Raw genomic sequence first — 24,683 nt, 5'->3', positions numbered from 1 at the left:
TCCAACTCGTTTCGTAATTGTACTTTAATTAATGATCGATACTTGTATGATCGTTGAGCTTCTTATTTTCTTTAGCGATGCAGAGATTTGTTCCTCTGCATTCTCCCTTCTTATAATTAGGAATAATGCATCCTTTATTCATAAGATTTTCGACTTGTATTGAATATAAACCTAATACAGGAGGTCAATACTGGTTGTTTTGAGTTTTATTTGGTAGCAATAATCTCAATTTATAATGTATGATTGATACTAGAAAGACCAAGAGCTTTTTCACTGAGCTAGTCAGGTTCTTAGGAAACATTCCCTCCCTAAGGAATATTTCTTGGATTCTTCACATATGCATTTAAACTGATAATAATTACCTCACACGTATATTATCCCCCTTTTTGCCTATCACAGTCCTTCTTTCTCTAACCATTACACGTACAAAGGTAGATCGAAAGAGCAGTTAAAAATTCATCACCTGTCAAAATTTCAAGTGCTAAAGTGCGTTTTTAGATTTTTGGTGAATTTTCAAAAATCAAATTTTGGCCAAAATGTGAGAAAAAAATCAGAATTTTATCAAATTGACCTAAAAATCTGAAATTTGGGATATATCCTATTTTCGACCTGCCAAATCGATTGGAAACTGTGTCAAACCGTTTTGAGCAGTTCTGGAGCCTCCAGCAGATTTTTGAAACTCGAAATTCTCACAAAATTTTATCAAATGTAGTTGGAAAGCCGAAATTTACTCCGAAAACTAATTTCAATACAATATGAAGTCGTCTGCACGGTGGTTTCAACTGGTTTTGAAACTTCCAGCTACTTTTTCGAAATTTCAATTCTCCTAAAAACGCGATGAACATTTTCAAAAAGTCACTGGTAGCTCCAATATTACTTGAACTTGCCTGAAGTCGTTTTCAGAAGGTGATAAAATTGAAGTGCAGAGTTGATTTCAGCTTGCTAACCACATTTGATGAAATTTTGGGGAAATTTCAAGTTTCAAAAATCTACTGGAGGCTCCAGTAATTTTCAAAAATTTACTGGAGGCTCCAAAACGACTTGAAAATCGCCTGCAGTCGACTTCATAGCGTATTGAAATTAGTTTGTAGGATGAATTTCGGCTTTCCAACTCCATTTGATAAAATTTTGTGAGAATTTCGAGCTTCAAAAATCTGCTGGAGGCTCCAGAACTGCTCAAAACGGTTTGACACAGTTTCCAATCGATTTGGCAGGTCGAAAATAGGATATATCCCAAATTTCAGATTTTTAGGTCAATTTGATAAAATTCTGATTTTTTTCTCACATTTTGGCCAAAATTTGATTTTTGAAAATTCACCAAAAATCTAAAAACGCACTTTAGCACTTGAAATTTTGACAGGTGATAAATTTTTGCATGATCTTTCGATCTACCTTTGTAAAGTTTGAAAAAGTTCGTACAAGTCCTATGTTAAAACGCAAAATCTGCGATTTCGGGTGAGCTGTCAATCAAAATGGCCGCCATTTTGTAAGTAGGGCCTCTTTTTTTTGAGGACAAGGGCTAAAAATGTTCCTTAGGACTTCTCCTTTAAGAAAAAAGTTGTCCCGAGAAATCGGCAGGGGGTGCAGGTGATCCTTATGCGGGCCCCCCGACTATTAGCAATTTTTCTCAGAAGCGAGAATTTTTGCAATTTTTGGCAAAAAGTAACACTTTGAGAATTTTAGAAAAAAGCAGAACTTTTTGGAAATTATTGACTAAAACGCGTTATTTCCTCGCAATTTCTAACAAGAGCACTAAGCTTCCGTGTAATTTTTGAAAAACAAAGAAATCATTAAGTTAGCAATTTTTGCTAAAAAACAAAAAGGTTAACAATTTTAGCAAACATTATGAATTTTGGATAATTTACATAACAAAAAGCTTCAATTTTTGCAGCTTTTGGCAAAAAGCGAACTTTTGAACAATTCTTGAAAACATGTAAGTAGCTACTTTTTGGAAATTTTTGCGAGAAAACACAAATTTTTGACAAAAAAATAAGGCTGACTATTTTAGCAAAAAGCAGAACTTTTTTGCAATTATTGAATTTGCTGTACGTTCCAAAGTGGATAGCAATCGATTCGGGGGTTCAACTTCAGTAAATAAATTGATTTTCAAACTCTAATCACTAATTTATAAATTTATTCAATCAGATTTCTTTTTCAAAATACTGAATTTTGGCTGAAAAAACTTAATCAAAGCTTTAACAAATAGATTGGATAAATACAAGATGAGACCAATCGTTCCAACGACCAGCGAAAAAATATCCAATAAATAGTACTGAAACCAATTCAATTTTCCCGAGGGAGGCATTAAATTCAGAGTATCTTTGTATTTGATGACATATTCGGTCCAAAATACGACACTTTGTTGCGGAGTGAGTGGCCTGTCTTTAAAAGCCTGCGATACTTTTTGCATTTTATCATAATACCTAAAAAGATACAAGATATTAATATTCAATACTCGTGCCTTCCTCTTTATATTTTCTCAAGTCATCTCATAACGTACTTGGAATCGTTAAACATCAAAGTAATGGCACTCAAGAGCGATTCTTTGGTAATTGATTTGATATCCAAGTGCACAGCTACACCTAAATTCTCTAAAATGACCGCATTCGCTGGCTGATCAAACATCAATGGACAAGAAATTATCGGAGTAGCTGTGTAAATAGCTTCGTACATTCCACTCAGTCCACAATGGCTGATGAAAGCCCTGACATTTGGATGTTCTGTGGGCAGCATTGTAACCAAAAATAAGGAAATTGAGGAAAATTCAATTAACTGGTTCCATTGTTTGGTACAAGAATTTCTTACCTAAAATATCCCTTTGGGGGAACCAATCCATCACCATGACATTATTTGGTACATCTTGCAGGGGAGCTTCGAATTTCCAAAGTACCCTCTGAGGTATACTCGCGAACACTTCCAGGAAAATATTCACAACATCGACTGGCAACGAGCTCACTTTCACGAAAGATCCAAAAGTGAACAAAATAACCCCGTGATCAGCTTCGTCGATAAATTTTTGAATATTCTTATTGCAGAATCACAAATAAAGATTTCTGTTAAAATATGTTCTGAAATGAGAAGTAGGTCTCAAAGTAACTTTTTGTACCTGAGGCAATGGTTTAGCAGGTCTAACTTGTATTCCACCGATTTCAATCACATTCGGATTATTCGCTCTGGGTAAAATGCTATGATGACCATTGGAAAAAATCAGTACCGGCTCGATATCCAAATACCCTTCGTAAGGCTTCAATTGATCCTCGTAATCTCGATGGAACTTCTCTAAAACTGGGACTACCCCGAACGTCCAAAAATACCTGACAACCACGCTATACCACAAATTATAAAACCGATAGTAAAAATCATCGAAACGCCAATGGTAAATTAGATCCAAGGGTACGTCGGCCGGATGATGGGGATTTTGAGTAGCCAAATCTGCAATACTCCAGGACCTCAAGGTAACTACACCAATCACGGGGGCGTTTAATTTTTTCGCTATAGGAAGATAACATTTGTAGAATGCTAACACCTCGACAAATACCACATCGAATGTTTCTTTCGAGAGAAATAATTCCTGAAAAAATCAAAACAGTTTCAAAAAATTGATTTCTAAAAGATACCTAAACACTCAACTCTCACGGTTCGAGAAGTTTTTACCTGAAAAGTTCTGGAATTGAAAACCTTATCACAAACGTCTTCCTCGTATTGGAAAACTAGGCGATTTAATTCGTATGCTCCATTGTCAGGGTGTTGGTTATAAGATCCTAAACCTACAAAGCTGTGTAAAGACTCCGATAAATCGATTATCGAACTGTAATTTTCCTTCACAAGTTCACTGGCGAATGGAGAAACCATCGTCACTTCGTGTCCAGCGTCTACCAAACTTTTCATTACCGAACTAGTGGTAGCAAAGTGACTTTTATAGGGCAAGGGAAATATTCCCAAAATTTTAGCGCCATAGCCAAATGGAATGCCCATGATGATAATCATCGAGAATATTGAAAGCTAGAAAATTATAAATACAATCGCGTTAAATGCATGCAAAAGTTGTTTTTTTTTTTCATTCCAACATTAATATTTACTACGTATTAAGTATTGTACCTGGATATCACTTACTCGAAAATTTAAAGCTTTTATTTTTCTGGTCGATTTTTTTACTTCATGGAGTCTCACATACGCCTCATAGAGTCAGATTGCATCAGAAATACCCCGTAATTTTAAAATTCAATCCACTGCTCATCGTCATCACACAACACTAACTTGAAGTTCAATGTTTTCAATCATTTTAGCTGATAAAACTTTTAGCATCGACTCGTATTAAAATATTTCATTGTATGTAATCTAATCATAATTGAACGAGAAACATTGGATGAAATTTAGATAACACTGCATTTCAAACGGCGAATTACACAGATAAATAGGTATGGTTAGTTATAAATCACAATTTTCTATTATTTCCTAGAACTGGTATGTATTACTTATTCGTTGGTACAAATTGTTATCATTCTAAAGGAACCATTTGGAACAATTCTGAAGCCTCCAGCGGATTTTTGAAAGTTGAAATTTCCACAATACCTAAGGAAGTTGAGAAGCTACTCCTTTCTATACCCAAAGTTGTTTAGAGCGGTTCTGGACTCCAGAGTCTCCTTGGGAATTTCAGTTTCTAAAAAAAGACCATAAAATCTGTCCAAATCAACTACAGAACGCAGGTACTTTGCAAAAATTGCAAAAATTTTTTTTTGATCAGAATTTCCAGAAAGTTTTGTTGTTTTTATAGCAAAAAATCTGTTTCAGTGTTTTTTAGTCAAAATTGCAAAAAAAAATCTCATTTTTTTGTAAAAACTGTAAAAAAGGCCCATTCTTAATTTTTTAAAACTGCCCACCAAAAAACCAGAAGTTTTTTGTGCAAATGGCGAAAAAGTCCGGCTTTTGTGCCACAATTCTAGAAAAAACAAATTTTTGATAAAAAAATTCAACATATTCAGAAAACTTTGCCTTTTTTTACGCAAAAAACTCAGTTTTTTTGCCACAATTGCAAAAAAAATACTTTATGTCAAAATATTGTGGCAAATCCTATTTTTCTGTAAAAATTGTAAGAGATCCATTTTTTTGTCGTAATTGTCAGAAAATCTTTTTATTTTTAAAATAAAAGTCGCCAGAAATTGTCTTGTTTTTTTTTGCAAAAATTCAAAAAAGACGTGTTTTTTGCGTTGTTGGCCAAAAAAAATTTGTTGAATTTGCCAATGAAATGATAAGAAATTTTTTTTACCTAAGGTAAAGTGGGGTAATTCCGATAGCAAGCCCTAGCTTTGTTGCAAAACACATTTTGGCACAAATGATGAAGAAAGTAGGTAGTTTTAGTGCTAACCTATACCCATTAATGATCAGATGGTTCATCTGCTCTGTTTTATCAAGTCTGTGCAGTGTTCAAAATCTGAATGCCCAAATCCTTTGCCGCAAAAAACAGTGCACTTTTGAAACTCATTTTTATCGTTCGAAACTTGTTGAAAAATTCTGTTTAGAAGCTGATATTTGATGAATACATACGTGTTAAAGTGTCAGTACCTCTTTTGATTTTGCTTTTATAATTATTTGTTTGGTGGCATTGAATTATTAAACATGTCGATCATTTTTCATGCTGCGGGGTAATTCCGATAGCCCCAGCAAAATTGTCCTGCAATGTTTTTTTCGCTGTTTTGATGTATTATAGTTTTAGGGGGTCAAAATTATCAAAGAAAATCCTCAAAACGGGGCATTTTTCTCTAGTTGGTCTAGTTTTCAAAAATTATGCCTCAAAAATGCATATTTGTAAAAAAATTTCAATTTTTGTTCTAATGATTCAATTTACATGAAATAAAAACCTAAATACGCAATAAATGGTATATTTCAACATTACTGGCTCGGAATTACCCTGGGAGAATTACTTTCCTTATAAAACTCATTATCGGAATTACCCCATTTTTAGGGTAATTCTGATAACTCAACCTTCCAAAATGTTTTTTCAATTATATGTGTGAAGCCTTCACACAAATCACTCTTCAATATAGTCAATGTGTAGCTAAAGGACGTAGGAATAAAGTTGTTACATCATTTTTGCCCCAAAATGTACAGGAAACCCAAAAAATGAGAAATTGCTAAAATTTTGAATTTTGCCATCGGAATTACCCACCTCAATTACAGCACGAGTTGAAATATGTTCAAAAAGAAAATTGCTTCTTGAAAGTATCTTGGTTTAGATATTTTAGTTTATTGTACTTTCACTTGATTTCATTTTAAAAAATGAAGTGTGTGCCATGATCTCAGCATATTCCTATTTTTTTCTTACAAGGGAACTTTTTGAACTCACGCTCTTCAATTTGAACGAAACCAAGCTAGATCGAAAGAGCATGTTCGAAAACCTCCGTTATCAAAATTTCAGATTCAAAAGTTCATTTTTAAACCTCTGGAAAATTTTTGAAAACTCAAAAAAACTCAAAAAGCTGCTTTATGGGCGATTTCAAAACTTTGTCATGAGGGATAATTTTTTTGAGCAAAAGTGAACCAATGTGAATAATTTGTTCAATTTCACTCTCATAAATTTCTTCGGAAATTTCAAATCGCTCTGGAAGAGTCAAAAATGAATTTTGGAATGTATAACTTTGGTTGACGCTTATTGGGTACCCCCGTGACCATTCTAGTTGATTACCTTGAAATTCCAGGAGTGTAAAGTTCAAAAGTGAATTTTTGACCAATTTGTACAAAAAATGAGGAGAAAATCAATTTTTCAAAGCAGGCATATCACGAGTGACTGCTCCCCTTAAGTTGATTCTTGTCCCTTCCAGATGAAATTTCTGGAGAAATTTGAACACTCACTGGAGGCTCCAGAATAGTTCAAAACTTCAAGTTATTGGTATGTGAGGGTGAAGTTGAGAGAATTATTCACATTGGTTCACTCTGCTCCAAACATTATCTCACATGAAAATGTTTACAAATCGCCCATAAAACAGTTTTATCAATTTTTTTGAATTTTCAAAAATTTGCCAGAGGTCCAAAAATTAATTTTAAAATCTGAAATTTTGATTACGGGGGTTTTAGAACATGCTCTTTCGATCTAGCTGGGTTTTGTTCAAAACGAGAGAGTGAGTTCAAAAATTTTCCCAATTTAGCTTCGCTCGTTTTTCAAATGTTTGAAATTTTGTAAAGATAGCTCCAAAGTAGTTTATCTCATTACAACTTCTACAAAGGAAACCAAGACTCCTCCAGGTATTCGCCTTCGAGCTGAATGGCACTCAAATGTATTGAAAGAGCACAGTCTCAAATCTCAATAACTAAAATTTTAGCTCATCAAATTGATTTTTCAATTCTTGACCAGTATTTGAAAATCCAAAATTGATTAGGATATTCGACGATTTATATACTAAAAAAAAAAAAAAAAATATTGATTAAAAATGAAGAAATATTAATCGTGGCATTTATATCAACTCCCTTGTACAAAATATAAATAATTATTTTCAACCTGAAATTCTGGAGCAGAATTTTTAAATTTCTCCAGAACGCTCGAAAATTATTTCAGACGTCCAAAAATTGAGTTCTGGTTAATCGTTCACCTGCCTAATGAGTAGGTATAATGTATGTACAATCGAAAAAATGCATTCAAACTCGAAAAGTCCGACTGAAAATCAATCAAAATATCAACAAACTCTTCAAACAGGTCCATAATACTTCTCAACTAATTTCAATTTTGAAGCAAACAGAAATCACTCTGCAGGTTCCAGAATGGCTCGAAATGGTGACATTTGCAAACCTCAGGTTAGTTCTAGACAAAGTACATCTATTCGCTCAAGTTTGAAAAATTTCTCAAAAGACACAAAATTGTTGATTTCTTTCAGTTTTTTATCCTTATAAAATGATGGCAAAAAACACTCAGAGAATTCAAATTCATGCATAATCAGAAGAAATACTCGTAAATACATCGAATATTCTTGCTTGAATAGCAGGTTTCAGCGACTCAAGTTTTTTACATCAAACTGATAATGTACATATTTGTTCTACTGTAAATGATTTCGACCATTTTCCACATGGAAATTTAATATGTATCTAACAAAGAAAATAAATATCGCAAGACTTTAAAGCCAAAATTGCGAGTTCAAACTCTTTGTGACCCTGGTAAACACACAATGAAAATTAAAACACCCAGACCTACACCATCTCACAAAGGAAACTTCGTCATCTATCCACAGATGATTACGAATAACGCAAAAAACTGTTGTTTAACGTCAATTTGACGATATATTGTCATGTTTACGACCAAAGTTATGACTAGATCACTCTTTCATTACACCGAACTCTTTACGCCAACACACCTTATGTACTCGCATATGCAGGAATAGGAAAAATACTCGTAATTGATTTGTTGTTTTGAAAAAGAAATTATACCGCATGTGTTCCTCGAAATAAATTAGAATAGTCGTTTATCACAAAAATGAACGCAAAATCGATGCCTCGATTTTTCTATATAATGCAGACAAGTTCGCTATAGCGATCACATTTGTTGTGAATTTTTTACAGTTTCGAGTTTTTTTTTCGTAAGGTGAAGACAATATGAAGACAACACAGTTGATTTTTCTCGGTTGCCTGAGTTGGGTGGTAAGAAAACCATATATTTTTTTTTTTTTTTGGTAATTCGACCACTGATTTTTTTTTTTCAAGAGAACAACGAAGTTTAAATTTAATTCTTTCGGTTTTTACGAAGTTAATAAACAAAAAAAAAACGATCTTTTAATTTTAATTTCACCTACCGAAGCTCTCTATAAATTTGGTTTATCAACTCAAAATGTAACTTTTCAGGTAACCGTAGCCAAAGCCCGAGACTTGAACAGTCCATTAACAGACATCCCAGAAAAACTACAAACCGAATCTACAGATCTGGCAAAGCAAACGAAATCACATCTGGATGAAAACTTGACATCATCAGAAGCCTCCCTCAACGAAATCATCCCTTCCGTCGATCAACTTACCAATAAAAGCGACCCCATCAAACTAGGCGAGCAAATAGAAAACATCACCGATCCGAAGAAAAGAAAAGAATTAATCCAGGAACTGAAAACCGCCGCGAATGAAAATAAAAACACTCTAGCCGGGAAATTCTACGAAGCAGCTTATCAATATTTCACAGACGAAGAAAAAGCCAGCAAAATGTGGACCAACGAATTAAACAAGGTAACCACGCAAGCGATACAAAGAGGTTCAAAAGTCGTTACAGTTTTTGATCAAGGTGTAGGAGATTATTTTCCAAGAGCTAGAAAAATCCTCGAACTCGACCCCTTGGGTATCGCGTTACGAGGAGGCGATGCTGTGCTTTTAACTGTGCTTTCTGACGCCAGTAAGAACATAGGGAAGGTCTCAGATTTAGTGTACGATACAGCAGGAAATATAGTCGGCGTAAATAGAGTATTGACGGGACGTATACAAGGTATTCCTATCGTCGGTCAAATTAAATCCAATGTCGATGGTTTGGTCGATGAAGGCCTGAAGAGAGGTAAATTCCTGGTCGGATCTTTGGCAGAAACTGGAGCAAAAACTTTTGGCACTTTGGCCGCAGATTCTACCAAGAAAGCTAATGAGAAACAAGCAGCTTTCGACCAGTATGTTGCCGAGCCTGCTTCTTCGAGCGTGTAAATCGTCGTGATAATGCTCAAGCACTCGTAGTTTGGCATAAAGATTATTTTTAATGTTAAGTGGGTACGAGGTGATGGTTGTAGAATTTTTCACTTTCACTTTTCTTAGTAATAATTGAATTAAATAAATAAATACCTATTACGATTCGAATTGAAGTGATTCTTTACAAGGCTGAATGATGATCGAAGTGAAAGATAGGTACGTCAAATTCGTAACCTTCTCACAGCTATCTCAAGAGTTTGATTTTTATATCGTATGAGCAACATTTAATGCAAAATAAGTATCAAGTTACTCGAGGCATCTCTGTGAATAAAAAAACATACACTCACCAATTGTTGACCTCTTGATGTTTTCTAGAAGAAATTCCAATTCTCTGTTAGAAGCATCACAGGGCCTGCGCTCATATCTGGTATTTCCAGCATTACACCCATTTCTCCCTGGCTTTTGACAAGGAGTAAACTCGATATACGTATATAAAGGTGCGTTCATGATTGTCCGTAATCAACCGTAATAAAAGTTACGGTTTGCTACAGAAAAGTAAAATACAAAAATTGTTATGGTGTAGTTCACGTTGTCCGTAACTGTAACTTTTTGTTTTACAGAAAAGAACAAAGAAAATTACAGAAAAGTAAAAAATTTTTACTTTTCTGTAACAAGCCATAAGAGTTACGGACAATCATAAACGCACCTTAAGGTGTCATTTCATTCAAATAAATTGAATTTCTTAATGAAAATTTCGAAAAACAGAATCTAACTACCCGCAATTTTTGCAATTTTTTTTTTGAAAATATTGCAAAATTGCCAGAAATGTGGCGAGGGAACAGAATTTTTGCGGTTCCCTCAATTTTGAGGAAAATACTCAGGTAGTTAGATACTGTGATGCTAACCATTGGTACGCGTCACAATATCTAACTACCTTTTTTTCCCCCGTGAAAATACTCAGGTAGTTAGATACTGTGATGCATACGCGTCACAATATCTAACTACCTTTTTTTTTTCTGCTGAAAATACTCAGGTAGTTAGATACTGTGATGCATACGCGTCACAATATCTAACTACCTTTTTTTTTCACTGTAAATCGCGGGAGGATGTGTGCGGTGGTTCTCCACTACGACGAGGAACATTCTCGTGATGTTAAGAATGCCAAATCGTGCCTGAGGATCGAAAAGCCTCCTACTTAGACGAATACATGTGGAAGCAATTTTCCGAAAATATAAAAAATGTAGGGGAAACGTTTTACTTTTTGCTTCGCCATCTTGCAGAATGGGAGGAATATGGATTCTAATTATTTCTAGTCATTGTGAAGTTACCTGTTTTTTTGTAACAGCTTTCAAATGTTATACTTGGTACATATTTTATAGCATATTGTAGCTGCTTGTACAAAAAAAAAAAAAAAAAAAAAAAAAAAAAAGGAAATAAAACATGAATTAATACAACACATACCCTACCTGCAAATTTTTTCATAATTTTTCAAAATAAAATAGATCGATTCGTTGATTTGGCATTCTTAACATCACAAGAATGTTCCTCGTCGTAGTGGAGAACCACCGCACACATCCTCCCGCGATTTACAGCGAAAAAAAAAAGGTAGTTAGATATTGTGACGCGTACCAATGGTTAGCATCACAGTGTCCAACTACCTGAGTATTTTCCTCAAAATTGAGTAAATTGCCAAAATTCTTATTTGTGTAATCATTTAGTGGTATTTCCAGGTGGTTTTGAGAAAAAAAATATTAAATTACAAGGTAGTTAGATTTTGTGACGGTACCTCGAAGGGTATCATTATTAGTCTAGAAAAGTAGCGAAAAATAAAAATCGCAATCATATAGGCACAGGGATGTTTTTTTGAAAAATTGAAAAGCAGAAAATACTTGAAATATGTGCTTGTTATAATCCCCAGACAATGACGAATCTAAAAATAGCTTATTTAGATTTCTACTGCCATTTCCATAAAAATTGTCTCTTGCCGCTTTTATTGGAAAAGTTAGTTATAAAAAAATTGAAAAAAAAAAGTTTTTCGCTTGTCAGTTGGCAACACTTGGTGCTACCATCACCAAAAATTGTTAGGTATGGTCATTTTGATTCTTCTTTCAAGTAAAGGGGGTATCAAATGTTGTAACTCTCACTGGTTCTGAGAAATCGTTACTGCGCAATCTTAGGAAGCCAGGGGTGCTAACCTTAATTATTTTTATTAAGGTTACAGTTTCACTCCAATTTTTTCATTGACATTTTTCGGATTTTGTTTCGGTTTTGGTTTTAAAATTTAAAATTTCAGTTTCAGTTTGGGTTTTGGTTTTATTTACAAAAATTTCGGTTTTGGTTTTCGTTTTTTTTTTCGGTTTTACTTACATATTTTTTTTTAATTTCTTCAAAATTTCTCAATCTCAAAACACAAAGCGATTTTTTTAATTGAACGCGGTATGAGTAACAATTCTCAAATTAGGAGGGCAAAATGATTCTTGTATTCTTCCGAGCCTTTTCCCTGTTTATGTTCACTGCCCTGAAAAAAATGCGCGACTACTTCAAAAATATCAACATTCTTAAAAATTAAACAAGCCCATTCATGCATCCATCAACGTATCAATCAACTAGCAACCGGCCTTTCAGCATTCAGCATTTTGGCATTCAACAACCTAAAAAGCAACAAGTCAACAACCAAGGACCCAATTCGATAGGTTCATTAAATTTATCAATTTCCCTGGATTTCGGGTCTCAAAAGTCGAAAATGTGAAAAAATCCCCCCAAAAAAATTGAAAAAACTGAAAAAACCCAAACTGAAAACCAAAAAAAAAAAACCGAAATGAATTATATCAGGTTAGGTTTCAGTTTCACTCACGCTGCTTCATTATTATTGTTATGGTTTTTTACAGTTTTTAAAAAACCTATGAAATTTCGGTTTTTGTTTTCAGTTAGGGTTTGAAAATGGCTAAAATTAGGTTCTTGTTTGGGTTTCGGTTACAGTTTTCGGTTTTTTGCGGTTACGGTTAGCACCCCTTTAGGAAGCGCGCAAACTTGGGCACATTTACTCTATGTAAAATGAAATTGGGCTCATTTTACAGGAAATTTTCTGATACGTCAAGATATTATCGATATGTGCTATCTCCTTACAAACAAGAAAATATGTGAAACATAAAAGTCTGAGCTCTAATTATTGGGAATTTCTCAATAACAATAACATTTTCATCTTATCACAAGATAAACTGAGCACCCCTCCCTCCCTCGCCCTCCCATCCCCAAAAAAACTCTCCAATATCTAAAAGCAATGAAACATTTAAAAAAAAAAGAAACGGAAAGTTTAAATGTCAAATTTCGACTCTTACATCCCCTGCCTCCCGAAAGAAAGTTTAAATGAGTTTGCAAATTGTCTGCAACCAAAAATTGAGAATGTATTTGGTAGAAAAGCGGAGAAATTGATTTGTAAAATTTTGACCACCATCACCACACCTCTCAGAAGAATGAGAGTCTTGAAGTGTTTAAGAAATATGCCACCAAAAATCGTAGGGTAAAAGCAGGTAGTATGGGCTACCCACTTTTTTTGTATTCTATGGGTGATATTCAACAGGAAAAAATTTAAGGATTGTTTTTAAATGATTGTGAGATGATCTGACCACACCCGATCGGCGGTGACTTTTTTATGCAATCCCAAGAGAAATATTTGAAGTTTTTTGAACATTTTCCCGAAAAATATATATTTTTTTGAAATTTCAAGTAGAGTGCCGGAAACAGCCATGATTTTACTATCTATTTCATACTTTACTTTTTCAGTGAGTCGTTTTTCTCAATTGAAAAAAAAAAATAGAACATTTTTGGCGTTAAAGTATTCACATGCTGGTAATATGGGGTACCTCATTTTTTTGCAGATTTCTGACATATTATTCTGGACCGAAAATGCCTAAACAAAGAACCAAAAGACTGACGTTTGTAAAAATGATGAATAAAAATCATTTTTCCTGCTTGTTTTATTCGTTTATTTTCATTTTTACAAATACTTCATGTTATCTGCAACTTTTTGGTAAATATTCAACAATTTTTTCGAAAAATCCAAAAATCATGAAAAAAATCATGAGAAACCATAGTTTGTGCGTGACTTAAACGTAAAAACTGAAAAAAATCATTTTTGGCTTTTTAAACGTCATTTTATTGTAGTTTTTATTGGTACTTACTCCATATTACCTCCAACTTTTTGAAATATTTTTGATTTTGAACTTTTTTTTCAAACAGTAATTAAAGATAGTAGAGCAGGAAAATAACGTAAAAAAGCGAGGGCAAAAAGGAAAAAATTGGCACATAAATTTTTTCTTCGGGAATGTGTTCAGATGAACCCTCTGAACTACCAAAAAAAAACCGAACCTAACCCTGGAGCTAATTTTTTTAGGGGGCTAAAACCGGTTCCGATTTACGTTTTTTGCGATTTACTCCGTAAATATTAGGTTTACGATAAAAACTACCACGACTAAAAATGTTCCCCTTCGAATTTTCGACAATTTGATACTACGCTCGATACCCATCCCTCAAGAGGGGTGTCTGAAAAAAAGGGTGGAAAGAATAGGTGTTTGAAAAAAAGTCAGTCCAATAAATTGATCAAAGTTACCACTTAATATCATTCGTTTTCGCTCAAATTTTTTTTACAAAGTCTACTCACCCAACTATTAATCACACCACCATTGATTGGTCTTCAGCCCTCCCAAGGGGTTGGTGGGGGATGCTTGGTTTTTCAAGTAACACACAACTGAATCATATATTTGAAAAACGAATCTGGACATGCAATATATCGAATGGTATGTTTTCGAGGTCGCATGAGTACGAATATGAACCTATTTTTTGTGTCCACCCCCCCCCAATGTTCCTCTGGGCCCCAACAAGGGGGCCAAAATTTCAAAAAATCATCAAAAAGTCGAGTGATATATCAAATGGAATGTTTTTGAGGCCGCCAAGCACAAATATGAACTTATTTTTGGGTCTCACCTCACAATGTCCCTCTGTGCCCCAAAGAAGGGGCCAAATTTCTAAAAATCGTGGAAAGTAGAGTGATATATCGAATGGTATGTTTTCGAGGTCGCTGAGTACGAATATGAACTTATTTTTCGGGTCCAACCTCACAATGTCCCTTTTCGCTCCAAAAAATGGGCCAAATTTTGAAAAATCATGAAAAGTCGAGTGATAAGTATATCGAGTGGTATGTTTTCGAAGTCGCTGAATACGAATATGAACTTGATTTCTGCTTATAGTTCCGCAAAACTCCTTTACGCCTTTCTAAATAGGATAAAATTTTGAAAAGTCGTTGAACATCATGTAAATTACGAGTGTATCGAATAGTAGATCTGTTTTCATGATCATTGAACACATATTTTTAGAATCCAAAGCACAATGATTCTCAGCCCCAAAAAGTTGACGAAAAAACATGGTGTGATCTTTTTATTTAAAGATTCACGTCATTATTTTAGAAAAAATTCTGAAATTCATTTCAAAAATACTGATTGGACTAACTTTCGGTGGGAGGAGGGGAGATGTAAGTAGAGCTACTCGCATTACCAAGGTATTATGGGATCGCTGTTCAAAAATTTTGAACGCTCATTTTGCAAAGAAAACATTTTACATCACAAGATTTTTCTTTAAAACGCTCACTCACCTACCAGGTTTTGATTATTTTTCAATAGAAAATAAATTGGAACTAGGACTTTCACTGTGTTGTCGAATTTCATTGAAACAAAATGCATAATCATCCAATTTATTTCTATTTTTAAATTTTGTCTAGGTACTTACGTGCCACTCGAATTATATTTTCATGGGAAATTTAAATGAAATTAATCATTTATAATGTTTCTTTTTTTGCTGAAAAAACTCATAAATTGATAAAATATTTCAAAATAGAATCCCGAAAACACACCATTCGATATTATTTCACTCGAATTTCCACGATTTTTAGAAATTTGGCCCCTTCTTTGGGGCACAGAGGGACATTGTGAGGTGAGACCCAAAAATAAGTTCATATTTGTGCTTGGCGGCCTCAAAAACATTCCATTTGATATATCACTCGACTTTTTGATGATTTTTTGAAATTTTGGCCCCCTTGTTGGGGCCCAGAGGAACATTGAGGGGGGGGGTGGACACAAAAAATAGGTTCATATTCGTACTCAGCGACCTCGAAAACATACCATTCGATATATTGCATGTCCAGATTCGTTTTTCAAATATATGATTCAGTTGTGTGTTACTTGAAAAACCAAGCATCCCCCACCAACCCCTTGGGAGGGCTGAAGACCAATCAATGGTGGTGTGATTAATAGTTGGGTGAGTAGACTTTGTAAAAAAAATTTGAGCGAAAACGAATGATATTAAGTGGTAACTTTGATCAATTTATTGGACTGACTTTTTTTCAAACACCTATTCTTTCCACCCTTTTTTTCAGACACCCCTCTTGAGGGATGGGTATCGAGCGTAGTATCAAATTGTCGAGAATTTGAAGGGGAACAGTTTTAGTCATGGTAGTTTTTATCGTAAACCTAATATTTACGGAGTAAATCGCAAAAAACGTAAATCGGAACCGGTTTTGGCCCCCTAAAAAAATTAGCTCCAGGGTTAGGAGGTTCGGTTTTTTTTTGGTAGTTCAGAGCGTTCATCTGAACACATTCCCGAAGAAAAAGTTTATGTGCCAATTTTTTCCTTTTTAAAACCGCTATTTTCCTGCTCTACAGGTAGTGAAAATGATTTTTCCAGGCCACAATTTTTATCGCGAATAGATGAGTGTTTGAATTTTTGATTGTCGCCAAAATTTTTATTTTTCATTAAGTTAATTTCTCTTCGTTCAGGAAGAGTTTGAATCTATGTATTCCATATTACCTGCACTTACCCTACTAAAGTCTTTCTAGTCATCTTAAATACCCAACGAACAGTGTTGGAAAAAATTTTCGAGCCTAAAATTTCTCCCCTGTATGGAGTGTGATTAAATTTTTTATAATCAATCAATCAATTTCATTTATTTGGCTCAGTTTTCACAACTTTATCACAAAAAGATAACAGGTATGATTATTAAAGATGAAAATTAAAGGGGCAGGATTTTAAACCTGAATATCTTGGAAAAAATTTTTTATAATGAAGAAGATGGATAGGAAAAAGTTTCGGGGGGGCTTGGGACCCACAAAGGAGGAGAATTCATTACGCTACGTTAAAATGCGCGTTTCAAACTCGTATTGACATTCGAATCAAAATTTTTACTTTTTTTGTACATTTCAATTCACCTCACGTAAGTTATATGGGCAAATAACTCATTGGCGAGGGGGCAGGGAGGAGGGATGACGCTGTAGTCCGCTCTGTACCCCAGAAAAACAAAGTGAACCACCACCACTCCATTTTTGAACGATTATAAAATATTACGATCAATACATATTGGGTAACTATCAGCGATATGACGCTATTCCGAACTCCCTTATGTTCGAAGCGCCGTAGGTACATCTCTCCCCCCTCCCCCAAGGGACTGGAAAATCGATCAATGGCTCATCTAATGGGAAATTTGACGTACAAGTAGAACAACATTCGTTTCAACCATTTTTGCGCTAGAGTCAATATTTTTCGAGATTTTGGTCAAGACCCAATGGGTCGAGGGGGGGGGGCAAAATCCACAATTTGGGGAGGAGCTCACTCGGGACAGTAAGAGACACCTCGGATTCGTTTTCAGGACATCAAAATGGGCCAATAAGTATACCAAAAATCAGCTTGCCACTCCGATTTTCCCTATTCGATGCGCATTTTATTGGACTATAGGATGATGTAAAATTATTTATTTAATATTGTGGGAGGGAGGGTATATGTGTGTGCATTATCCAGCACTAACCCAGCACTATCCTTCTAGGTGGTTTTTACCGCCCCTCCCAAAATGGTTGGGGGCGGGTACGGGGAAATGTACCCTATTTATGTAGGTATATAAAATCTGACACACCGAGAATCGTCTAGTTCGAGTTCAACACGTCGAGAACTATCAAAATTTTTGACCCCCGACCTTTTTATCCAAAATTGGGCCTACCGTAATAGCCATCATTTTTTACAAAAATTTGGCTAAAAATATAACTTACTTACTTCAACTTCGCTCGGCCATCATTTATTTTTTTTATTTTTTTTCTGTTTTGATGTGTTTTAATGAAAGTGCATCCGATAAAGACAACACAATGAATAGTACACTCGTATTAGAATAAAACTTACGCATTGTATTTATTTGAATAGAACGTTACGATTATAAAATAAAAAATAAATTTACGATAATATGACATATTCAAGGACGATTATGATCTGAATCTGAACGAATGAGATGAATAATTGAATAATTGAAAAACACATTGGCGTGTTGAACACTTTTTTGAGATTGTATTCTTCATCTTCACGACGAAGCGCTTTGTAAATTATATGTATCTATAAACTCTCGAATCTACCTAAGACGTCATTCACTAGGTATCGGTATCGTAAATGTGGAGACGAGGGTTCTGTTGAAAATTCATTGTATCTGAACGATTCTACGAAATGCTACTTTGAAGGAAATTTTTTCTCTTAAATCGCGATCAAAAGCTATGATTCGAAAAAAATAAAAAATGCGATTTTCATGGAAGTTCTGGGAAAAACTGGAATTCTTGTGGCATTAAAAATGAACGTGTCGAACTACAAGATTTTGTCAGCAAATAAAACTAAGTACATAAATTAGGTAATTATAAAGTATGGAATAAAAATTAAAGAAAAATGATAGTAACGTATAGGTATAGCTATATCTAAGTATACCTAATTGGATTTACTGTATACATTCTAATAGCATAAATGGTTTGCGGCACTGTAACTGGTTCCTACAGAATTAATTCCAGAAGCATACGCGCACCCCATGACAGTACCTGAATGATAACAAAGCAATATTCGGCGTTCCTCTTGTCCATCAGTGAATTGTACATTCACGTTTTCACATTGGCCTGTTGATCCGTTTTTTACCTGATTGCTACAAACTCCGTTCAGGTTGTGAAAATTGCAGATATCCTCCCTGTAAAGCAATTCAACATAATTATTATAAATTATCTACCCATGGTTTAACCGATTTAAACAAAGATTAAAGGTGAATATGTAGCAATGTAGCCGTAGGTATTAATGGGAGTCCAATTTTTGAGAAAACGAGACACAATTTTGGTACCCGAAATCCCAATTAGGTACGATGTGTCCTTTGGATCAATTTCGATATGAGTGAGAAAAAAGTGTACCTTTGAGAACCAATTTCTTTCGAAAAAAATTAGCAGTCGCGAAACGTACGATTGGGCTGCTACAATATTGTGCACGAACGTGTTCTAAGAGTCATCACTTTCGACCTGAGTAAGGAAAAAGATTTGTAGGTACATATTTCCCAGTGGTGGACTGGCCTATGATATTACCTGGCAATCGCCAGGGGCCCCGAGACACCAAGGGGTCCCCGTCCAGGAGGTGCATGTCCACGCCCCCCCACCCCCACCGATTGACTTCAAACACATGCCATTCGTTTGTGCTACGTTTGTGCTGGTTTGTGCTGAAAAGTTTTTCGTTTATGCTGCCCCCCTTCCCGTGATAATTGAGAAAACTTTTTTGGGGGGGGGGCTGTAGACATGGGAGCCCCCCCCCACTTTTAGCTAGGAGGTCCAAAATGGTGTCAATCGTTTGTGCTACGTTTGTGCTGGTTTGTGCTGAAAAGTTTTTCGTTTGTGCTGCCCCTCTTCCCGAGATAATTGAGAAAACTTTGGGGGGGGGCTGTAGACATGGGATCCCCCCACTTTCAGCTAGGAGGTCCGAAATCGTGTCAATCGTTTGTGCTACGTTTGTGCTGGTTTGTACTGAAAAGCTTTTCGTTTGTACTGCTCCTCTTCCTGTGGTATCTAGGGGTTATTTGTGGGGGGGAGCGTAGACATGAATTTTAAAAAAGGGGTCAGACGAAAGTTTGAAAAGAGAAAAATAGATGTATCTATTGTGCTTCGTTTGTGCTGGTTTGTGCTGCCACCCATAACCCTATAACTCCACCCCCTTCCCCCCTGAAATAGGCTTTTCACCATTTATCAAGATTTTTAAAAAAATCGAAATTTGACCTACGCCCCCCACAGGGCTGAAATTTTGCACAGCTGTTCTTGAGGGTCTGAGTAGACGACTCGATTTTTTTCGACCTCAAAATTCAAATTTAGCCCCCCCAATGGACCCCCATTGTTTTGAACCCCCCTACAGATACCTTACTGATGCCCCCCCCGTCCATATTGAAGAAATATTCTATTTAAACCCCGAGGGACACTTCTACCAATTTTCAGATTTTTTCGACAATTTTCGAAATTTTGTACTTAGTCAAACATAGACTGAAATTTCTTCAACTCAGACTCAAGTTTTTTGAAAATTTGAAAAAACATGAATTTGATCTACGCTCTCTAGAGAGCTGAAATTTTGCACAGCTGTTCTTGAGGGTTTGAGCAGACGGCTCGATTTTTTTCGACTTCAAAAATTAAACCAAAAATTTGGATACCCCCCTCAAAGGTCTGCTACCGGTTGAAATTGAGCGGGGCTAAATATGAATGAAGAATAATCTCTTGAGAACAATTGTGACTTCACATGGGTATCATGCAGGTCTGAATTGTTCTTCGAGGCTTGCATTTCTTACTCACAAGATCTAAGAAGTCAATATCGTACTTACATAAATTACAATAGTATACCCTTCTCAAGCTCATTAGTCTGTCTCAAGTCCTTCGTATCCCAAATACATACAATTGAGGAGCGATATTCCAAAACGCCCTTAGTGCATTTTTTTTGAATTGCGTTTTTAAAAATAAAAAGTGTTCCAAAACGCAGTTTGTCCATTTTTATTGAATTTTTTTAGCGGTATCTGGTGGATGAAGTGTATAGCTACATTCCTAACATCATAAATCCACCCAAATAAAGTTTTAAACCCGCCTAAATAGCCAATTTACCAGACTAAAAATTAATTTTTTAAAATGGACATAGGGCGTTTTGGAATATCGCTCCTCAATTATTTGAGTATTCACTTCGACTTTTAAGTCAGAAAAGTTCTCAAATTCGAAAAATTTTCATAATTAAAAAAAACTTGGTGCGCCTCAGGAGCCACTTAAGAGTAGAAATTTTTCTGCGATGTTCACCCCAGGCGGTTTTTCCAGTTTCATGATGCAAAACGACGACCATACCAAAATTTACTCATAATTGAATTTTTTTCCCAGTTTTGACCTCAATTTCGGGGGCTTAGTTCCCCTCTTCCTACCTCAATTCTTTCTCGTCCAAAATGCATCGTAATGAAGCAAGTACACTTAATATAGGCATAGGATTTGCAAGTAAAAACTTTATTTTTTTCGAATTATCATGCTGAAAAATAAATTTGCCGTGTTTCTCATACCTAGATACGTATGTTAATTTCCATAAAAAACGGGGGATTTTGGATACCGGTCAAAATAAAATTTTGGAGCTATTTTCAGAATCTTATTTTTTGGGGATTATGAATCAATCTAGCTACTGGGAGCGATGAAATTCGAAAAAAAAAAATCATCGTGCGTATAATTAAGGACCACGTACTCGGGGGGGGGGGGACTATCTTACCTCATCTATTTGGATCTGCATGTCCGTCTCAGGTGATCCGTATCTCAGATATAATAAAGATTCGCTTATATTTTTCATTTTAAAAAAATCTGAATTCAGCACATATTCATTGCGTCTTGGAAAAATTTTGAGACTCAACTACGTGAGTAAGAAATGCAAGCCTCAAAGAACAATTCAGACCTGCATGATACCCATGTAAGGTCACAATTGTTCTCCAGAGCTTATTCTTCATTCATATTTAGCTCCGCTCAATTTCAACCCCTAGCGGACCTTTGAGGGGGGGGGGGGTGTCCAAATTTTTGGTGCCCCCGATGGAGGGGTAGAATTTAATTTTTGAAGTCGAAAAAAATCGAGCCGTATGATATTTTCACTGAAAAGATTTCGCTCGGGGCAGTTTTTTTTTTTTTTAAGTCTACATCTTCAATTATGAGTAGATATATTCAAATTCTAAAATTGTGTGGTCAAAAAATAAACTCATCAGTCACCACAAAAAACATTGTTTTTTACCTCTCAAAGTACAAATTTTTGAAATTTTCTGCCCTCACTTCTCTTGGGCCTCTGTGGTTTTTTCTCAAACTGAGATCAAGCTTTAATAAAAATCTATATAGGTATTCAAATTTCAAGAAATGTTTTAACCAAAAAAAAAACCATATTTTTCTCCTCAAAAAACGTTGTTTTTCTACTTCTTGAAACTAGCTTTTGCTCTCACTCCGCTCTGGCTGGGCCTGTTCGCTTTTCATTTTCAAATTTGAAATTTTTTAAAAAAAACAGTCATTCAAATTCTAAAATTTTAAGCTAAAAAAGCGAAGAAATTTTTAAAACATCGTTTTTTTACCTCTCGAAATACGAATTTTTAAAAGCTTTTGCCCTCGCTTTGCTCGGGTCAGTTTCTATCTCTTCTCTAAACAAAAAAAAAAAATCCATTTTTGAAACTTCCATAAAATTTCAAAAGGGAAAATGAGAATTTTTCATAAGCCCAAATACGAATTATACGTATTATATCAATTGACAAAGTACTGTAAAAACTCGTCATTTTATTCGGTAAAATTGGTATTTTTTTCTCAATTTTGAAGGCCCCATTCGGTGTATCCACCAGGGGCCCCGAACCGACCCAGTCCGCCACTGGTATTTCCTGAGCCTTCGTAATATTGGCTAATCAAATTTCAGTGTTTTTCATTCAAGTTCGCACTGAAATTTATTTCTCGACTTTGGCAAATTTTTGCAATTTCAAATTTGGCCCATTTCTCCGTAAAGGCTGAAATGCGGGTTTATTCGCTACTTTTGACCATTTTTGGCCCTCCAGTGGATTCTCGGTTTTTTAGTTTTGCTGGTTTAAGAAAAAAAAAAAAAAAGATCCTTATATAGGGTGAAAACGAAATTCAGCACCACTAGGTAATAAACTCGAATTTACTGTTTTTGTGAACATTTTGATCGCTTTGTGCATTTCAGCACATTTGTTGTCGCCATAAACATTATCGACGAATTTTTCACATTTCTTTCAAAAATAACCAAAACAGAAAATTCTAATCTAAGGACGGGGAGCTGGCGCAAACGAATTTTGAAAAGGGTTAAAATCCATCAAAAGAGCGACAAAGACGGCGAATTCGAGTCTATATGGCGGTATAATTTATTTTGCGACCCTACTTTTAGGATCCAAAAATCTGCCGAACACTTCGCTATCATCTAATCCACTGGAGACGTAAAAAAATGGGTACAAAGCAAATATCAGGTGCTTTTTGGTTCGCTCGCTAGCAAATTGTTAACTTTTTCATTTTTCCCAAAAGTCATTTCTGAAGAAAATTCTGAATTTGAACGGGCACAAACAGGCACGAAACCATCGCCAATCGATTTGGAAGGTCGAGAACGGCGAATGAATCGAATTTTGGAACCTTATGTTAAATTGATAAATTTTTTTCACATGGAAAATAACGAGACGAGTTCGAAATTACTAGCAAAAACGAAAAATGAATTCCAGCGTGAAGCTTGAATAAAAAACAGCGTGATATACATATATTTCGGAAATGCCCGAAATTATTATCCAATTCTTGACTCAGAATTCTTCTAAATTGCTCAAAAAACACGTTTGTGAGAAAATTTCATTTCTCGGGAAATCTTAACCTGTTTTGATTGACCGCATCCGGCGATGCGGTAGCGTTGCCACCCCGCCCTCCCACGGTTTCATGCGCGTTGCGAAACAGTAGGCGGCCGGTGACGACGTCCGAGGAGATATTCAAACGTAATTTTCTCAAAAACTATGCGTTTAATCAAAAAACGCAAAAATACTTTTTTTCCTTATTTTTCAAAGACCTTTCAGAATATAGGTATAAGAATGATTTTTGTACGATGAAAATTCGCGAAGTTTCAAGCACCCCTTTTTTTTGTCATTTTGGCATCTTTTGTTTTTCAGTACTCACTGAAAGTTAGAAGGATTGGCTGAACAAATTTTGATGAAATTTGAAATATAGCTTTGATTCGTTACCCATTACTGACTCTTGATGAAAAATTGTATTTTGTTTTGAAAATTGACCCTGCACCCCCCCCCCCTGTTTTTGGGGCCCAAAAATTTTCAAAATTGACCCAAAATACCTATCAAAAGGCACTTCTCTGTTACAAACTTGGTATTCATGCCAAATTTAAGCTTTCTAGCCCAATTACGTTAACTTTGAGCTGCGTTGAAAGATGCTGGAAAATGGAAATTTTTGAAAAAATGACGAGTTTATTAATTGAAGGTACGGTCAAACAAAAGGTGATATACAGGTGTACGTATATCAAAAGGCACTTCTACAATCTTCTCAAAGTACATTTGTACAAAATTTCATCGTGATTCGTGCCCTATTCAAAGCTGTAGCTTTGTCTAAAGAAACAGTTGATTTATAATACAAATTTTCGCCATTTTTGTTTCTTTAGACAAAGCTACAGCTTTGAATACCTAGGGCACGAATCACGCTGAAATTTTGTACAACATGTACTTTGAAGATTGTAGAAGTGCCTTTTGATATACGTACACCTGTATCAGTTTTTGTTTCGGCGTAATAATTCAATTGAGAATCATTATTTTATTATTATTACCTATTCATAAACAAACTCAACATGATATTCGATTAGAATAATCGATTTATTATCGATTAATCGATTAGAACTTATCGATCTTATATTTCTTACTCATAATTCTGTTATCACTGATATTAGTGATAAAAAATTGTCAAGTTTTAAAGTTTCAAAAAAATATCGTTTTGGTAGCCAAATATTTTTCAATAAAAGTTACTCATTACCTACAACCAAATGATTTTTTTTTTTTTTTTTTGAACTTTAACAGTACATGAAAAAGAAATTGTCTTCATGACTACACTTTTTCACGCTTTTATTCGATAAATTATTACAATAATACCGTACGTTTCGGCACTCTAGTTGCCTTCATCAGCGGTTAAACATGACTGAATAAAAATTACGTA

General features: G+C 35.1%; 2 protein-coding genes and 1 long non-coding RNA gene across 5 annotated transcripts in view; 1 reads left to right on the top strand and 2 right to left on the bottom strand.

Annotated features, from left to right (window-relative positions):
- Positions 1-2,112: 2,112 nt before the first annotated feature.
- Positions 2,113-4,285, bottom strand: LOC135848038 (UDP-glucosyltransferase 2-like). 2 transcript variants are annotated; one of them, XM_065367813.1, is made up of 6 exons: positions 4,099-4,285; positions 3,655-4,002; positions 3,107-3,571; positions 2,806-3,025; positions 2,501-2,720; positions 2,113-2,423 (listed from the first exon to the last, which is right to left on the bottom strand). In XM_065367813.1, exons 2-6 carry the CDS (start codon positions 3,985-3,987, stop codon positions 2,138-2,140), a joined length of 1,524 nt encoding a protein of 507 aa, XP_065223885.1. In that variant the 5' UTR covers positions 3,988-4,002; positions 4,099-4,285; the 3' UTR covers positions 2,113-2,137. The 2 variants fall into 2 exon arrangements, with proteins under 2 accessions (XP_065223885.1, XP_065223884.1); XM_065367812.1 differs by having other exon boundaries at positions 4,114-4,285.
- A 4,194-nt stretch (positions 4,286-8,479) lies between these two features.
- Positions 8,480-9,804, top strand: LOC135848250 (uncharacterized). The gene is made up of 2 exons (XM_065368088.1): positions 8,480-8,622; positions 8,824-9,804. The coding sequence occupies exons 1-2, from the start codon at positions 8,578-8,580 to the stop codon at positions 9,652-9,654; spliced, it is 876 nt and encodes a 291-aa protein (XP_065224160.1). The 5' UTR covers positions 8,480-8,577; the 3' UTR covers positions 9,655-9,804.
- Positions 9,805-17,834: 8,030 nt separating this feature from the next.
- LOC135847534 (uncharacterized) overlaps positions 17,835-24,683 on the bottom strand; it is a 141,507-nt gene continuing 134,658 nt past the window's right edge. For both annotated transcript variants that reach the window (XR_010559189.1, XR_010559190.1), the window contains one exon: positions 17,835-18,667. This is a non-coding gene — a long non-coding RNA (uncharacterized LOC135847534). The remainder of the gene's footprint in view (positions 18,668-24,683) is intronic.

This window comes from Planococcus citri, chromosome 5 (genome assembly GCF_950023065.1).
Source record: "Planococcus citri chromosome 5, ihPlaCitr1.1, whole genome shotgun sequence".
Taxonomy (NCBI): domain Eukaryota; kingdom Metazoa; phylum Arthropoda; class Insecta; order Hemiptera; family Pseudococcidae; genus Planococcus; species Planococcus citri.
This window is presented reverse-complemented; position numbering and strand designations above follow the sequence as displayed.

Coding starts and splice junctions, on each gene's coding strand:
- LOC135848038 (XM_065367813.1), bottom strand. CDS start 3,987: ATGATTATCATCATGGGCATTCCATTTGGCTATGGCGCTAAAATTTTG. Junction 2,721..2,805: donor CCCCCAAAGGGATATTTTAG/GTAAGAAATTCT, acceptor TGCTGCCCACAG/AACATCCAAATGTCAGGGCT. Junction 2,424..2,500: donor TTGATGTTTAACGATTCCAA/GTACGTTATGAG, acceptor GTATCTTTTTAG/GTATTATGATAAAATGCAAA.
- LOC135848250 (XM_065368088.1), top strand. CDS start 8,578: ATGAAGACAACACAGTTGATTTTTCTCGGTTGCCTGAGTTGGGTG. Junction 8,623..8,823: donor TCGGTTGCCTGAGTTGGGTG/GTAAGAAAACCA, acceptor GTAACTTTTCAG/GTAACCGTAGCCAAAGCCCG.